Below are 19,420 nucleotides of genomic sequence, written 5' to 3'. Positions count from 1 at the left end.
AAGTGCAGTAACTGTTTACCGTTTGATTCTGAACAATGGAAAAGTGCAATAATTGTGTACAGTTTTATTCTGTTATTGTAGTAAAAAAATGAAAAATAAGTTCCATTTCAAAATTTCTTCTCAAGAATGTTTCATTTTAAACAACAGAGAAAGCAAAGCATTTTTTTTACTGTTTCATTCTCAACAACAGAGAAAGTACAGTAACCATTTAATGTTTTATTCAGAACAACAGAAAAACTTAACATCATTTAAAGCTGTGTCATCTCCCCCTGCTTGAGCCCCTTCTATACGGCTCTGCATTCCACAGATAGCTGAATTCAGAGGACAGCTTTCGCTCCAACCACCATATGACCCAAATTTCCCATGTCCAGGGGGAATGTCAAGGTCAAAATCAACTTCATGTGCAAACTGGCGACATTTAAATCTAGCCCAGTTTGCAGCAGTGTCATCAAGTCCGTGCTGAAATACAAGATAATTTAGCTCATTAGCATAAATCTCACAGATGATCAATAGCAAGTTTAATTTGTCATCACTTAATCCCATCCTCTTTGTCATAATTTAGAATAAAATGCGACTTGACACCGGTTTTTCACTTGCCGAGTCCATAATTACGGATGCCACAAAAGGAGCAGGATCTCCTCACCCCAGCTTTTGGTTGGATTCTTTAGTTTACTACGTAGTGTTTTGTGGAGTGTTTTTTGTCTGTTTATCTTTTCTTTTGGTCATGGTGTTGTCTGTTTTCTGTTGACATGTTGGTTTTTGGTTGCTCTTTGATTTCTTCTTGCTTTTTGCAGTTTTAAAATACTTACAAAAGGCGAAGACTAGTGAAATTTTGTTTTTCTTCCTGTTTGATTTTTTCACTGAATATAAATACAATAAAATGTGAAAATAAAGGATAAAGTAACAATTGTTCTTTTACACCAATAACTTATATTTTATTGCTTATACATTTCTAAATGGTTCTGAAGTACATTATATATATACTTGATTTGGTTCCACTTGGAGTGAAAAGGTAGACAGGAAAAGTCGACTTTCATTAACATTCTGGCACTGTTTTTCACCAATCCAACTTCCCCACTGCCCTTCTCCTGACTCAACGTATCCAGCATAGTGGGAACCATCCAGTGTTTCACACTTCACTAATATTGCATTTAAAGCAGTGTCATCCAGGCCCTGTTGGTAACTTTCTATCTGCAATGTTTATTGTTGCATTTATTTTAATTGGGTTTTAATCGGATTTCCGAAGGACGGGCGGGCGACTGTCAAACAGTGTCCGCTCAATAACTTGAAAACAAAAAGTCCAGATTTGCAAATACCTTTTTCATGCAGGAAAATCCGGTATGCTGTCACTGTGACAGCCTCTTGTTTAATCGTTATAATTGCTTATTTATCATCGTTTACTTTGTTTACCTTTCCTTTCTAGTTAGAATACTTTTAAAACACTCCTTGAAAAATAAAATTGATTGAAATCAACCTTTTCTGAAATCGTTTTTAAACGTTCGCATTTTTTTGTTGTTTGGTTTGTCTTGTTTTTTTATTTGTATTTTTAAAAAAGAAATAAAAGGATGTATTTTATGTAGTATCTCGATTGGAGAGATTCTAGAAAACGTTAAACAGAAAATAAAATATGTCTGTTAGATGAAAGTACTTTTTGGCATAACAAAACATATTTAGTTTTAAGTTTTTATTAACTGGCGACTAGAATGTAGTCTAGAAAATGGTTGCCTACGTGTAGGATTTTAATGTGTATGCAGTTTGAATACTGGTGCCAGAAGGAAACCAATATCAAAATGCATGATTTGTTAAACAGAAATTAAAGGTTTTGTTTAAAATCGTTTTTATCATTTTCGATCGTTAGTGTCTCATAATTGGGTTCATAAAAAGGTCAATTTTTACTACAAATATTACAAAAATACATCAAAAATCGAACTAAATACAATATTTGAGCAAGACACATGATTTGTGTTACTTGTAATCGCGCTTCAAAATCGATTCGATATCAACCGTTCTATATAACTGACAGAAAGTTGCGGTATTTTTACAGAACCAGAGTATACATGTTACACCAAATGAATAATATACGAAAATTATTTACGAAAATGCAAATATTAAGAGAGTTATCTGAGAGTAGATACATTTAAAAATACAAATACAAAATGGAACTTTCTATGCAATTGAGGTCGTTATCCTTCAAAATTTGTATTGATGCGCAGTTTGTTTATGAATAAGCTCACGAACCTTCAAATTAAACCCGACTGCGTACGCTCCTTCTGCACAGTAATTAGGAGGATGCCACTCTCCCCAGTGTCCACCATTTCCAGCTGTTAGAACTTTTACAACTTTTCGTGGGGCGTCATGGTCTATAAGAAATCCTTCATTCAAATACAATAATATTACGGCAACAAAATACTTTAGGGACATTGTAACAGCATATTCTTATCTTAAAATTTTAACTTTTGACATTGCAAGATGATAGATAAAGATAAGTCACACCTTATGAAGTCAACAACATGTAATGATTTTCTTTTATTTGAGAATTGGGTGTTAATTTGATGGCTGATCTTTGAATATTTCTGCTAATCCATTCAAACACAAATCTCCTACAATCAAAAACTAATCTCTTTATATATTAAATTTACTAAAACCAAAAAGGATGCACGATATTGGGATTTCTGTTGGTTAATTCTGCTGTTTGCAAGCGCATGCGTATATTTGCCAAGTACCAAGGACACCAACAAGTCTTCAACACAGCGAGAACATTCCGCATCTGCTTCCGCTGGCTCCTACACAATAATGTATAATACTTCAGCGAAATTGACGCCACTAAACTCCGAACATATAAATGAACCTAAATTAAAAAAAAAATACACAAGACTATGAATAGGGAACCCTACGTCTATTGTATAATATGTATGTATGGACAATATATTTAAGTTCGTGAATGAGAACATCACCGCTTTTATCAGGGTATTTTCATACGAAAAAAAGTCCTTCTATGCCATAAGATTACCTTTTCTATCTTATTTTTTAAATGAAGTTGGTTGAATTTATGGCGCGACAGTTATCAACAATAATTTAAAATTATACTACAGCTGCAACACCCCTGTAATATATTCGACACGAAACTGTTTATGGGCTTTGTAATTCTTGCCCTTTCCCAGTTTCTTAGCCTCATTCAAAATTTTTAATATATATTTATCTGACATTGACTGAATATTGTAAATTTATAAATCTTATGGGAATGAAAAGAACACATGCATTCATGTCATTTTAGAAGCCTCATGCAAAAAATGTTAATACTTTTCTTACATTGAACTTAAATTCTACATTTATAAATGTTATGGAATGAAAAGAACAATATGCATGCTTTCAATTTAGGTTGAGAATGCAGACACTCATTAAAGTGTGTCAATTCATTTCCTTTGGGAGTCATTTGCAATCTTTCATTTTGGAATAGTGTGCAAAACTACAATAATTAATATTTGAAGTGAAACGAAACTCCATTCGGAATAGGTTATGTTATTCATTTGTAATGCACAAATAAATACTATTTATTGCCTTCTAAATTTGGAAACGAAAGAACATTTACTGTTTTGGAAATAAATTTCAGACCGGAAGATAAAAGGAAGGCGCTTTAATTTGTTCTTTTTGTGTGAATGTAAAATACCTGTATCGATTTGTTAAATGTTTAATTAATTTGATGATCAAAAGAAAACATTCTAATTTGTATTATCGACATTTGTGGAATTGGTCATTATATGAGGCGCTTAATGGTACAACTGGAAATGCAATTTCATATTTGCTAAAATTGTATCTAAAGAAGTTCAGTCCATGCAAGGAATTTTTGTCGCTGTGTTTCAATGGCTCCTTTCACAAAATTGATAATAAACCTCAAATCAATTCGAAAGAAAGCCTGCAACGTAAACAAAAACTCGAGGGAAACTATTGAATCACGGTTTCCAGTGATCGAGAATAAAAGGAGACGGATAAAGTACTTAAAAAACTAGGTTACCCTACCACATGTATATTTGCAAGTTCTTATAACAATTTTACATCAATCAAAATCCTTAAAATCTTATTCTGTGCTATACATTAGTGCTGAATATAAATACATGGAGATGTTGGGTTTCTCAACGAGGCAGCAAAAAGATATCTAGACTTTTTAATAGACATCTTATTACCTAACACAGTGACATTTGATCTCCATTGATTTTTATATATAAAATGTTGCCTTCCATTTTTCCTACACTAAAATAATTTGATATACATGTTGCAAAATGGATTGTGCGAACTGACAATAAAACGGTTCCAATTAAAAACACATCTATTAACAGGTATTGTATATGCTAAGCATATAGCGATGTAATACTAGTTCTACCTGTAGCTTCAGTTCTGATATATGAATTTCTATAGCAATGCAATGCAATATATCAAATGTATGTATCAAAGATATAACAACTAGATTAAAAAAATGATTGTCGGTGACCTTTTATCAAATCAATTGATTTTACCAGACTGACAATGATCGGCTTTTCAGCTTGTTTTAGCAGTAGGAATATCGACTTTCCGATGTGTGTTATAATATATCCCAACACGAAGATGCCGTTTTAATTGGTATGCTTTAAGCTGTGTATGTGATCATTTTCATGTGTCGCAGCAATTTCTTCCATTAACAGACTCGACTAATGATTTAAGGTAAGATGTTTTGTTTTTGAATTGCGCCATCTTTAATGATTAAAAATGTTGATTAAGCAATCCAAAATTCACTGCAATGCGTAATCGACGTGTTTGTTAATGACAAATCATATCTAGCAACAGAACTATGCACCAATTGCGAAAAAATAAAGGTGCACAGATGTTATAATGTGCGATATAAAACTGCGTATGATTTTAATAATTTAAAAGAGGAAAATATACCCAGAATCTGTTCGATTGAAGAAATATTAATACAAGAGAAAGGACGTGAAATAAAAGTTACGAGACACTATCAAATAATGAGTAGATAGAACTATAATTTAATAAATATTTGAAGACCATTTAATTGAGATGAAACAAACATATGCAGTAAAGTCGAGACTAATTTAGATAGTTGCATGCAAAAGAGTCCATAGACAAAACTAATGCCTATAACATGTGTACATAGGACTTGTATTATAAATATCATTTTTCGTTACCAGTATCGTTAAAATGTAGAGTTTATTCTTGACAATAATCAAGTTTGAATCAAATGCCATTGTTACAAGCAACTTAAAAAAATCATTTGATACACTATAAATGATTAGACAAACAACTTTTAATATAGTTTGTTGGTATACAATTTTGAATTTTGACAAGGAACTTTAATATATTTGACATGCAAGTATTTGCAGTATGTCGGCATAAGACACAAGCAAGTTTTGTATGCAACGCTTAATCTGTCCATAAAAACTATATAAGTTTTGTAAAGCAATATGCTCAGTCTTTATACTATGTAACCTGTTTTGCAAACAAAACTGTTCTCAACTGTTCTGTATGCTATGTATGCCTGTTTTGACAACCAACAATGCTCAACTTTTCTGTATGCTATGCATGCCTGTTTTGACAACCAACAATGCTCAACTTTTCTGTATGCTATGTATGCCTGTTTTGACAACCAACAATGCTCAACTGTTCTGTATGCTATGTATGCCTGTTTTGACAACCAACAATGCTCAACTTTTCTGTATGCTATGTATGCCTGTTTTGACAACCAACAATGCTCAACTTTTCTGTATGCTATGTATGCCTGTTTTGACAACCAACAATGCTCAACTTTTCTGTATGCTATGCATGCCTGTTTTGACAACCAACAATGCTCAACTTTTCTGTATGCTATGTTTGCCTGTTTTGACCAGCAAGCTAGCTCAGTCTGTCTGCATATGATATGATATATATATATATATATCTATATATTTGCCGAGTTGTTCTAAAAGATTACTTTTTTGTTATTTCCCGTGTAGAGTTTCCCACGGATTTTTTTTTTATAAACTTGGATTGCACGAATAATCTAGATTTTTGTCATTTTGCTGTTAGAGTCGGTCTGTATAAAACACCATTATACCTTTACATTTCTATTCAAGTAATTTCCCGGTAATATTAGGTTTTTGTGGGTTTTTTTTAAATAGGAAATTGCTTTGAGCAAAGATTGTATATCCCTGTTTATATAGGCAATGTTTCATACTTTTAAAAACAATATAGCGTATACCAGATAATTTTATAATTTGTAATTACAATTACATATCAAAAATGTGTCTAGAGCTTGAATATACATAGATCACAGAGGCTCGTTTAGTGGGTCATATAAGGTTTTACTGTCACTAGCAGTCGCTATTTTATTAATATTTGATATAACAGGGGTTCGTTTAGTGGGTCAGATGATGTGTTACTGTCAAAAGCAGTCGCTATTTTATTGATATTTGATATAACAGGGGCTCGTTTAGTGGGTCAGATGAGGTTTTAATGTCACGAGCAGTCGCTATTCTATTGATATTTGATATGACAGGGGCTCGTTTAGTGGGTTAGGTGAGGTTTTACTGGCTATTCTTTTGATATTTGATATAACAGGGGCTCGTTTAGTGGGTCAGATGAGGTTTTACTGTCACGAGCAGTCGCTATTCTATTGATATTTGATATAACAGGGGCTCGTTTAGTTGGTCAGATGATGTGTTACTGTCATTGGCAGTCGCTATCCTATAATTGATATTTGATATAGGATATATCCTATAATTGATATTTGATATAGGATATATCCTATAATTGATATTTGATATAGGATAGCGACTGCAAATATCTTACTCATCGAAGAGCCCTTGTGCATAGATGAGCCGATGAGGAAAGGCATAGATTATAGGATATTGTTTAATCCTGTAAGGAACATGTTCTTCGTGTATTTTATTTTCATATTTAAGATATTGCTTTCAAAATTAACGTCTGTAGTTTACCGATAGGGACGTTTGAAATGGATTTAATCCCTAAGACAATATAATTATCGTTTAATATCGAACGTTTTTCCTTAGTTAATTTTTGAGCTGTTTATTTATTAGCTCACTAGTCACCTAAACACTCAAAGAAGTGTCAAAAGGCTAATGAGTCATGATTTCTCTGTGCTGTTTTGTTGTATTTTTTCTGCTATCGGCTTCAATCTGATATCCAACATTAGTTTTTATCTTTTCTTTATGTATTTATGATTATTCGTTGTTTTTATAGGATTTTTTTATAAATTATTGTTAGTTTTCTTAGAATCGGAGAGTGCTGGTAAACATTGACTATAAAAACGTATTGATTACTTTTGAAATGCATGTTTTAATGTTGATATCGTTCAGACATAAATAAAAAAATAACAAATTATCTAACAATAAAAAGATGACTTCAAGTAATGTACTGATGTACTGATTATAAGGGGAACCCTTTTTATCAAACACCGCCTTTCGAAGAAATTGTCAATCATATAAAGAAAGAACGCAATGGTTTCTTCCCGAAATTCATTTTGCTATCATGAATAAAACCAGTTAGTCCCCTTGTTTGTTAATAATTCTGGTTCTTTGAAATGGCTGTTTATCTCTTTTCCGTTACAGTCAAGATACATTTCGTTTCCAAGAAATTTCAGAATTACTGCTGACATACGTGTTACCAATCTCGATTAGAAACGACTAAGAAATAGTTGAATATTCAAGTCAATGAATAATTTACAATATACTTTTCACAATAGTTCTACATTGCTCTGAACCAGCAACCAATGGTTCTGAACTTGCATCAAATTATAAGTTTCTGGTCATAATTTTTTCTCATATTTGGTAAAGTACAATGACAATCTAAATACAAAAAAATAATCTAAAACGTATCTCCTCCCTCATTCAAAGCTTTATGCATACGGGCCCTGGTTCCTTGTACGGCTTCGGCTATACTTTTGGTCCTTATTCGTTTAATCAGCACTTTAAAGTTTGTTTTGGTTAAATATTTTGGCATTGAGCATCACGGAAGATACATTTATTGTCGAAATGCGCCTCTGGTGCAGTAAAATTGGTACCGTAAATATTGTAATACAGAAAAAATGGCATGGCAATGATGTCGATTTGATACCCAAAAAAAAACTCACCCAAGATACCAGGCTAACAATGTTGTACGCCAGATGCGCGTTTCGTCTACAAAAGAATAAAAAAAGTTTAAAGGCCAAATAAATGTACGACGTTAAAGAGCATTAAAGCCAGAAATTCTGAAAGGTTTTGCCAAACACAGCTTAGGTGGGGTAACAAAATACTTAGTTTTTCAAAGAATTCTAAGTTTTGTAAACAGTTGATTTATATTAAATGACAATATCAATGATAATTCATGTCATGTGTGCTGGTGAAACTTCCGAACAGGAAACTCCACCAGCAGTGGCATCGACCCAATGATTGTATAAAAAAACTTATTAAAGGTACCAGGCTTATAATTTATAGGTCATGAAGCCCTTATGTTTCGGTTCTTATAAATCATCGGCTTTGAGCTTTGAGCGTTCTTGATGAAGGTAAATCCACACTTCATTACATCATCTAATGTGATTTATATCCTCACAAGCGTACACAACGAACATCAAGTCAATGTCATAACCATATTTTCATTTTGGTGTACAAATAAATTGAATTATCCGTCTTTCTAAACTGAAAACGAACTAAAACGCAGCTCTCTCGGGTAAAGATGGCCTTGGCTAGTTTTGCTGGTCTGTGTATACCCTTTTGGTTATAATACATTCAAATCGTTAAAAATAAGGATTTCACAGACTTTAAGTCACGAGTATATGACTCATGAAGGATATTCCAGAAACATGTGTTAAAAGCACGAAAATCATATCATATACGGTATATATATATTTTTAATATCGAGTTTATTAATCCAGCAAAAACATTTCAACTAATAGCATCGACAGCACTTTATACAGATTAATACAGTTGTATAAAGTACATTCAATATTGAAGCTTTTAATTACACGCATATTGCATATTTAATAATTTATATTTACGTTCTGTGCCATATTGAAAGAGATCACGACAATTATGAAGAGTCAATCACAAGGGAGATATATGATATCTACTATAGCAGTTTTGAAAAGGTAATACAAGCAATGGCGCTATATGAACCATTTAACTATTTCAACAGTTTTTCCAGCTCTAAACTTATTTTGATTGTCGATTAAAACTACATACTTTAACACTCTGCCATTCAAAATGTCTGTCGCGGATTATGATTTGCTGAGAGATTTGTATGTTTAACCTACATGTACATGATAACAAAATAATTGATTAAGCAGATTTTTACGAAATTTTTGCAATTGATAACTTCTCAAAATCGTCCGAGCTGTGTTTATAGATATAGGAAGATGTGGTATGAGTGCCAATGAGACAACTCTCCTTCAAAATCGTCCGAGCTGTGTTTATAGATATAGGAAGATGTGGTATGAGTGCCAATGAGACAACTCTCCATCCAAGTAACAATTTATAAAAGTAAACCATTGCATGAATAACAAGAATCGTAGAGGAAAATACATCAGACAAATATTTTTTTTTTTATTTTTGAAAAATAGATATTTTACAGAGAGAAAAAAATATTCGACATTCAAAGATCCGTTTCGAACAGCTTTTTAACGTTTAGTAATTTAAAATGTCAAAAAAGATTTCAACAATAAAATGAAACAATTCAGTTGTTATATAAAATACAATTACGTAATTCAAAACCAATTTTAACACCTACCCGGCATGTTTTTCTTCCATGAACGAGGAACAAATTGATCACGGATATCCTTTTGCTACTATTTTCAAATTCATTAAGTATTTATAATGTCAATTTGTTTAGCTAAATCAGAGACATATATGTAGGACTCGGAGGTGCGATGGTTACGCTGAAGTGCGATGGTCACGCTGAAATGTGATGGTCTACGCCGAAGTGCGATGGTCCCTACGCTGATGTGCGATGATATATTTGACGCATGATGACTAGTTTAAAATCTACAGACATGCAATTATTATGAGAAGTAGATATTTTTGATAGTTAGTATATAAATTTACATTCATTATTCAGCCTATGTCTGTCCTTAATTACAGTTGCATATACTAAATGAGAGATCGTCCTCTTTTATTTTTGTACATGTGGACATAATTTTGCATTATCATTTCATCTTTACGGTGTTTCCTCATGAATTCCTCGTTTACCGAAATATTATAATGAAGAGAAACTGTCTGCGGACCCGTATATAGTTAGAGAATGTCACGCTGCATCGTACGTAAAAAAAACTTTTGTAGATTTCGAAAACAAATCGCTACAAAATGTTAACTTCCCCTATCCACCAATCCTCCCGTAATATTAAAAGTTTATAAGCCTTATCAACTTAAAAACCTTAAAAACTGCTATAACTTACAAATTGACTTCTGCATCGACACGAAAAGCATTGCAAAAATAGTTGGTGTAGACCATCGCACTTTGGCGTAGCTATCAACAAGTTAGCGTCACAATGCCACCATCGCACTTAAGTGTGACCATCGCGGTTCGGAGTACCATCGCGGTTCATAGTCCTACATATATATGTCTCTGGCTAAAAATATTTCTTAATTGTACAGAAATTGTTAGAAAATTAATGCAGATATACCTAACATTATATTTTACACATTTTAATACCCTTATTACTGTATCTGTGTTTTCGTCGGTTTGGCGAAAATCATGTTTCTTATGCGTCCATCTGCAGATAGGTTTTTTTGAAGTGAGAGATAAAAAAATAATTCAGAAAGTCTTTGAAAATCAGAACTAAAAACGCGTGTATGTTCTAAATTGTCATTTGGTTCAAATTTTAAAACTACATTATATGCTGATGTATAGTCCGCTAGATGAAAAAATGGAACTAGGATAATTGTGTTTTTATTAAAATCTGTATCATGCATGGTTTGTTCAGTAGATGGGTGTGTATTTGTTCAGTAGATGGATGTGTATTTGTTCAGTAGATGGATGTGTATTTGTGTGTTTTTTACTTCTTGATTGACTGTATAATAGGTTTTGAAAATTTGACAACGCAAAATATTTTTTTAATAAAGACGAGGCCTAATACCGATATTCAGCTTAAATTTTTTAATGGTCTATCTATGAACTTTACGATCACATGAAGATAACTGTTGTGGTTATATTGTATTACATGTAATTGGTTACCGTCTTGATCATTATATTGTATTACATGTAATTGGTTACCGTCTTGATCATTATATTGTATTACATGTAATTGGTTACCGTCTTGATCATTATATTGTATTACTTGTAATTGGAGTCTTGATCATTATATTGTATTACATGTAATTGGAGTCTTGATCATTATATTGTATTACATGTAATTGGTTACCGTCTTGATCATTATATTGTATTACATGTAATTGACTACCGTCTTGATCATTATTGTATTACTTGTAATTGGCTACCGTCTTGATCATTATATTGTATTACATGGAATTGGTTACCGTCTTGATCATTACATTGTATTACATGGAATTGGTTACCGTCTTGATCATTACATGTAATTGGTTACCGTCTTGATCATTATAGTGTATTACATGTTATTGGATACCGTATTGATCATTATATTGTATTACATGTAATTGGATACCGTCTTGATCATTATATTGTATTACATGTAATTGGTTACCGTCTTGATCATTATATTGTATTACATGTAATTGGTTACCGTCTTGATCATTATTTTGTATTACATGAAATTGGCTACCGTCTTGACCATTGTAAGATACACCACAATCAATTTCTTGTCCATAATGACTTGCAACAAATAAAAATTGGAAGGACAGTGGAAAAATGTAATAACGTTTAATAATATTTCTCAAAATACAGAATATTTGAATTCGTCAAATAAATGATATTAATAGAGAATGTAACTTTAAAAAGAGAATTCGAGCACCATCTGTATTACAGTAAGTCGTATATAGACGAAAAAGTGTCTGGCACACTAAATTATAAGCATAATATCTTGAATGAGTTTGTACAATCACTGGGTAGATGCTTTTGCTGGTGAGTGTTTTATTCCTTATGTTATTACCAGCCCATTAGTCAGCGATGATGTTTTAGCATGGTATATCATTCATACGGCAATTTGCTGTTTATAAAAAGCTAAATTTATTCGAAATACTTGCAAGTGAATAATTCATTAGCGATGTTTCTTAGATTATTTTGACAAAATTGAACTAAACTGGCAGCTAAAAAGCGAATTATTATTTCACTATTTCACTTTCATAAATGATTGAACAAAAACAAAACATATTTTGATTTGTTTTATATCTCGTAGCTAATGCCCCTTTAAATGGGAACTGTATTAGAAAATTTGTATTAAGGACAACTCTATACAAACATGACTACCCTCTAAATGAAGGCTTACATTTGCTTCTAGTATTCCATGAAACATTAGTGCAGATAATTTCTTACTGTCTATAATAGCTTTGTTTTTATCGAACAATATCATCTAAATTACACGGTAGCCTCGTTACAGATTAAGCAGATATCGAAAGCGACCAGGTGACAAATCTGTGAATCTCATTTATAATTTATCTATATATTGATCGACTATACGTCGTTTTCCAACATGTCTTAATTTGATGTCTATTAAAGCTTATACAGACATTGTATTTGTTAAATGCACGAGTTCTTTCTAAATCAAGGATTTCTGCAGACTTGAATACAAAATTTTTTTTTTTCAAGTATAATTATGTTTTTACATCAGCTCATAATACCATTTGTGACGCAATTAGAAAATAGATATAATGAAATAAGTCATTATCGGGTTTAGTTTTCTATTTACGGTTTCTTTTTTTTATCTGGCCTTGGCTAGTCTACAGTTGTTATCAGAAAAGATTTTAATACCCATTTTCACATAAAATAATAACTCCGACCTGAAAATGTTTTTTTTTCTGTGCAAAATAATAGTCGGTCTTAAAGTTTATCGAACTTCGAGAGAAGATCACCTTGAACATATACCATCTTTTTTCCATCTATAGACGAGTTAAGTAACTCTCCGAATTACAATATTAAGCAATTTGAAATTGACCGGCTCGTTACTTAAGTTCCACAAAAAATTCATTGAATCTTTTTATCAGAAATCATGAAAAACCTCTTTCTTTCATATATCATATTACGTACAAGTAAAGCAACAACGTAATATTTGGTTACCACAAATGGAATAAATAAAGGGAACTATTTAAAAAAAAAGACCAAAGCGAAAAAATTACAGAGATGCCAACGCTTGAAGTCAGGGTTTTATGCAATAAGTGAATTCAATGAAAATCTATAAAAATAAAAAAAGGCAAAAAACTTCAGATACCATGACATACATGAGGACCAAGGATGAATTAATTTTAAAACTCTGCTGTTTCAATATCAATAATAGTATTTTATCTTACCTACTTTTTAAGTATACTTAACATGAACCCTTGAAATATTGTCTATATTGGTTATTAAATTCAAGACTCTTTTTTATAGACAAAATAACCGCAGATTATAGCGATAGTATTTCGTCATGAATTTAACCTATGTGTAGACTGGGACATACACTATTCCTAGGTGTAGACTAGATTCACCCCCTCTCATAAATAATGATTTAACTGCTTGAGAGTAGTGGATTGCTACTCCCTGCGTATGTCAGTTGCTTATTTAGTTCATGTTTTTTTATTCTTTCAATGAATTCGGTATTCTTGGTTTATTGTTTTGTTTGGCTACTGTTTGTGAAGGTTATTTCTGGTCTTATGAAACCACGTACAGTATGGTTTATAATCTTCGTTTGTGTTATTTTAATTACGTTGTTGCCTTCTTGAAAATGACATAATGAAAAGGCGGATATCAAATACTGAAAATAAATAACTGTTTGTCAATAATTCCTGACTATTTATAATAAATTTAAGATGTCAGTTCCAAAGAATTTGTTATTAACTTAGAAACATAAATCAACAGAATTAACCTATTTTATGAAAATCCTCAGTCTGGTTACACAAATAAATTAAAAGATAAAAGGACATCAATTATTGACTTGCGAAATGTTCTACATTTTGTCCTTGGCGAAAAAAAACTCAATAATCCGTTACAAATATTAAATATTTTGCTATACTTTCCCTAGCGCTTAATAATTACGAAACTTTATCTTAAATAAGCCATATATTCAGTTATAGTTGTTTCAATTAAGGATGAATAATCTTATATTTAATAACGTTTCCATAGAAACAGACTTTTTTTATATTTCATTTGTCGACGTAAAGATTTATAAAGAAATTTTTATAACATGTTGAGCATGTAAAATTTAACTAGAGACATGTGTATGAGATTGGTAACTAGATGAACTCGAATGTCGTAGGTCTCTGAGGTAATCTTGATTGCTTTGTATTATATATTTTTTTGCATTATCCTTTGGTTTTCTATCATAACATTACTGAAACAGGGAATCTGGATAAATCCGTGTACTACGATATACATGTAGGCATACTCTACATTTTAAAATATGAAACCCGCTGTTTTTAGATGCTTTTAACGTCATTTTGTTATGTTTATTTTTTTTAATTTCTCAACAGGATTGAGTTTGTCCGGTTTTTAATGCATTTTCATAACAATATCCTCATACCCTAAGACTACGCATGTTTGCCACACAGTCGACTGAAACCAGATGCCGCTTAATCTGTCGTATACTATTGGAGAAGAAAGGAACGCCGACTTGGAGGGTTGATCGAAATAACGAAGAAAAAAAAAACTAGAAAAAACCTGCATATCGATTGAGGTGACAAATTTTTAACGATTTTTGGCAAAAACGTTTCTGGTACGATTTCGATTTCTTTTAAATTAACACGCGAATAAAAATTATCTGCACTTTTTTCCTGAAAATAAAGGAATTGATTGTAAAATTTTATAACTCGTATTTTGATTTTGGTCAAGGAAACACACAGAAACATGCAATTTTAAAGTTTAGTTCATTCATTGTTTTAATTTTTTTTAATTAGGCCTTCTATTATCAGTATCTACTCGATCTTCAAAGGCCCCCAGAGTTCATTATTACCAAATACTGAAATATAAAAGTAAGGAGATGTGGTATGGATGCCCATGAGACAAAAAGCAATACCAATACCGCTTACATGTAGTAAACTACATGTATTAAAGCCCCGGCATACCGCTTAGTAAACTACATGTATTAAAGTCCCGGCATACCGCTTGTAAACTACATGTATTAAAGGCCCCGGCATACCGCTTAGTAAACTACATGTATTTAAGCCCCGGCATACCGCTTAGTAAACTACATGTATTAATGCTCCGGCATGACAAAATCTGAAACATGTCAAAAGAGATATCCAACGGCCTGATTTATGCTAAAGCACAAAAAGAATTGACCTACAATAACGAACACCACTGAATGAAATATATATTTTCTTTTTCGTGTATATTAAGATTTTTTGTTTATACTGGAGAAGATCCATTAATATTTGGCTGTATGCGAGAATATTATTTACCAATTTTCTTAAATGTCTCCTTTCATTACATTGTTATAATTCTGAGGATTTGAAATCATTGAACATCTACTGTATAATCATATTATTTAAATATTATGTCAGATCGTTTTACCTTTACCCACAATGCCTTTACTTTATTCGCTTAGAAATAGAATACAGGGAATCATAAACAAACTTTATTTAAATATAAATGCATTGCTATCTCAGTATAAAGAATCTGATAAAGATATTTGATTTATGAAAGGACAGCATAAACACATTTAGGATTTTTCAAAGTGTCATTGAGCTACATGTACTAGAATATATACACATATTTTTAATATCATAAAATTTATAAATTGTAAATATGAATTAGCTGTCAGAAAAGAGTGCTCAAATTTTGCATCTGTTGTATAAATTAAACTATTTTCTTTAAACTATTTTATTTCTCAAATCATTTTATATTTGAACCAAGTTAAGAAACATTTGACATGTATGGGAACCAACTGTGCTCATCTTCTTGCAGACTTGTTCCTTTATTTCGACGATATGAAGCAGACTTTATATAGGAGCTTCTCATGAAGAATGAACAGAAGCTAGAAAATCATAAAAATTCACGTCCCGCTATATAGATGGTGTTCTCTCACTAAATAATTCATTATTTGATGAATATGTTTAACTCATCTATTCCTTTTCCAATTGTGAACTTTCCATTTGTATGTAGCAACATTCCAGCAGCCCCTGCATATGAAGTATTATATATCTCCCAGTTGATACTATATTCCCGAGCTTGCTTTTCCTATCATGATTTCTTTAAAAGAGGATTGCTGCTAACAAGGATGCTATTGAGCCAGTGGTTCCCAGTGGTAAAGTTGAAGTCAACTTTTGGAAAGTTTTATGTGCGATATTATGAGTTGGTTGATCGTGTCAAAAATGACCACGTATATGTTCCGTATTGTCGTAGCCATGCTCCCATCCTCTTTTCCTCGATTGAGACATCACCGAATGAAACTTAGATTTTTTATCTTTTATTCGTCTTTCTGTTTTTACCATGGTATTGTAAGTTTCTATCGACTTTGGGAGTTTTGATTGTCCCCTAGGTATCTTCCGCCTCTTTTAAACACCGCATTTGTACCTACCAAGTGCAGTATAACGGGTGCTACGTGTGGAGCTGGATCTACTTACCCTCCGGAGCATCTGAGATCACTCCGGTTGATTTATACGATTCATGTTCCTCCGTTTTTAGCTTTTATGTAGTGTTTTGTAAACTGTTGTTTGTCTTTTCGTCGTTTTTTTTTTGGCATGAGTTTTTTCGGTCTCTCGTCTTATGACTAATGGGTTTCGATTCTCTCTTTGATATCTTTCGCTTCTTTTTGACGTTACAGACCAAAAGTAATTGTTTTTAACAAAAATAATATGGTCAACTGACGCAAAGTTCAGATCAAACGGCCAGCCATAATAAAGTCCCAGAACAATTGTTTATAAGAATAAAATGTATAACTATGAAGTGTCATTTTTGACCTCATTGTTTGCAAGCTCTAAATATATATATATATATATATACTTTCAGGCATTAAGACGTTAAACGTTCCGGTAAAACGAATTACAGTTCTGTACAAAATTTTATTACATAGGATCAAATTGTAAAAACAAACACAAATTGCCCCCTCAATTTTTTTAAATGTTTCCACATTTTAACACCATATTTTACCTTACTGTAAAAACACACAAACAAAATATATACAAATTTTAAGTATTTAAGCATTTTCACAGGCTGTGTGCATATCTTGTTCAATATTTTTTTGGTCATTTACGGCCATTTAAAAAAAGATTTAATGTGGACAATTGTTAGCTTAAGTTAATGTTAAGTTTAGAAACGTGTCTGTTGTTGAAAACTTTTTATTTATTTCTATAAATTTGTTTTATTCTCATCGTTTCATTGATTACTGTCTTATTTATGGGTTCCCCTCGTGTATTCCTTCAGAACTAAAACAGATAAAACTTGTTCCGTTTTCTTTTCCCTGGGGAATCCACTTGGGAAAATTTAACTACTCATGTGGACTACTTTCAGATTTTCAGTTTGTTTCCATATTTGTATCTTCTTCAGATTTGTGAAATTGCCGCCTGTTTTGCTGCTTTTTTTATACAGACAGCTCTTTTTGTAGTAGTCATTTCGCCTTTTATGCCATCATTTCCTGCCATCATGTATGACATATTTGACACTGCATACATAAGAAAAGAAAAGAAGAAAGGCCTACTTCTCCCAATAGTTAGTTTTTCTGTATGATTGGAGAAGTCCAGGTGACTATATTTTTATGCGTACTAAGCTATTTCTAGATTGAAGACCTGTTTTTGAATAACAAATGAGATTTATGTAAAATTTCTTTGCAACATCTTATGCCTCGTTCACACGTACATTTAATTCGAATTGAATTCGAATCGAATGCGAATCGAATTCGCTAATCGCGTTAACACACTCTTCTTTTTTTAATTCGAATTGATTCGAATTGGCTAAATCGCATTATCCAATTCGCATTAGAAATGCGTTTTTGTTAATACGAATTAAAAGTTAACGTCGTTAGGACAGTAAAGCGAATTAAACGCGCATTGCAATTCGAATTAGAATTTACGTTTGGACGTTAAACGTTTCGAATGCGAATTAAACTAATTCGAATGAGTTAATGCGCATCGAATTCGAATTACGTGTGAACGCAGCATTACCCTGTTGCTCGCGACATTTGTAAAACCACGTGAGGGTTTGAACGAGCTTAAATTATTTTGATAGCACAACTTTTGATTCACGTCAAAATGGCCAAAGATTGCCATAAAATTATGTAATACAATTAAATGCAAAATATCAATATGTCATTGAGCTTTTAATAATTGCGTTTTTGATTTCATTCACAATATATATGTATTCGTAAATTGTTGAATGTAATAAGATCGATAAGTCAATTATTGCTGACAAACTAAAAGATCATGAGTTACTTAAAATAAATTTACATTTATTGTATCTAATTTAGCTCTTAATATACTCAAGCCGGTTTTCACTGTATTTGACTCTGTTATTTTATATAGAGCACTAACTGCTTGGCGAATGATACTAGCACAAGCATTGACTCAATGAGTTCCTTATCACTGACATGAGTTTTATTAAATGTATTTATATTGAACTTTGGTGTCAATTTTATTAGAGGTGTTTAATTTGATAATACTTTACTGCAATAATCAAGCAAAAGGATTTGACACAAGTTATTGCAATAATCAAGCAAAAGGATTGGACACAAGTCATTGCAATAATCAAGCAAAAGGATTGGACACAAATTATTGCAATAATCAAGCAAAAGGATTGGACACAAGTTATTGCAATAATCAAGCAAAAGGATTGGACACAAGTTATTAAAACTTATATTAAGTCCTCTCCTTACATATACAATACAAATGTATAATGACAGCAAACACATAAATGATAGCTTTAGTTATAGAAAACAAAGGAAGGAGTCACACATTTGCATAGCAGAAGAAAAAAACTAAAAAAGACAAACAAACGAACAGAAAAGACAGAAAAGATAAAACTGGTGACTAGAGACGTGTAATACCATTGCAATGTGTTTTATCATGGGTTTTTTATGTCTCTGTTATTATGATAATAACAATAATTACTATAATTATTTTGTTGTTGTGCTTGTAATTAACATTTTTATCATCATCACCATTATCTTTATTGCTTTTTTTCGTTTTTTAATTTTATTATTATTTCTATTAAATTGTTTTTGTTCTAAATTTTATCTTATTGTCATTATTACTGTAATTTTTTTTTTATCATCATCATTATTCAATTATTATTATAACTATCATTATTATTATCAATTTTTATTATTATTAGTTTATTTATATTATTAGTTTTTTTCTCTCCATTATTT

The 19,420-nt window shown here is 31.7% G+C and overlaps 2 protein-coding genes across 3 annotated transcripts in view; one reads left to right on the top strand and one right to left on the bottom strand.

The window, feature by feature from the left end:
• The window catches only part of LOC127735503 (1-phosphatidylinositol 4,5-bisphosphate phosphodiesterase epsilon-1-like), a 152,937-nt gene that overhangs the window by 12,891 nt on the left and 120,626 nt on the right, over positions 1–19,420 (top strand). The window lies entirely within an intron of this gene.
• On the bottom strand, positions 204–2,473 carry LOC127735505 (vitelline membrane outer layer protein 1-like). The gene is made up of 3 exons (XM_052245689.1): positions 2,239–2,473; positions 985–1,191; positions 204–459 (listed from the first exon to the last, which is right to left on the bottom strand). The coding sequence occupies exons 1-3, from the start codon at positions 2,419–2,421 to the stop codon at positions 217–219; spliced, it is 633 nt and encodes a 210-aa protein (XP_052101649.1). The 5' UTR covers positions 2,422–2,473; the 3' UTR covers positions 204–216.

This window comes from Mytilus californianus, unplaced genomic scaffold, assembly GCF_021869535.1.
Source record: "Mytilus californianus isolate M0D057914Y unplaced genomic scaffold, xbMytCali1.0.p SCAF_3, whole genome shotgun sequence".
In the NCBI taxonomy this organism is placed as follows: domain Eukaryota; kingdom Metazoa; phylum Mollusca; class Bivalvia; order Mytilida; family Mytilidae; genus Mytilus; species Mytilus californianus.
Note: the sequence above shows the minus strand (reverse complement) of the source record. Positions and strands in the feature narration are given on the sequence as shown.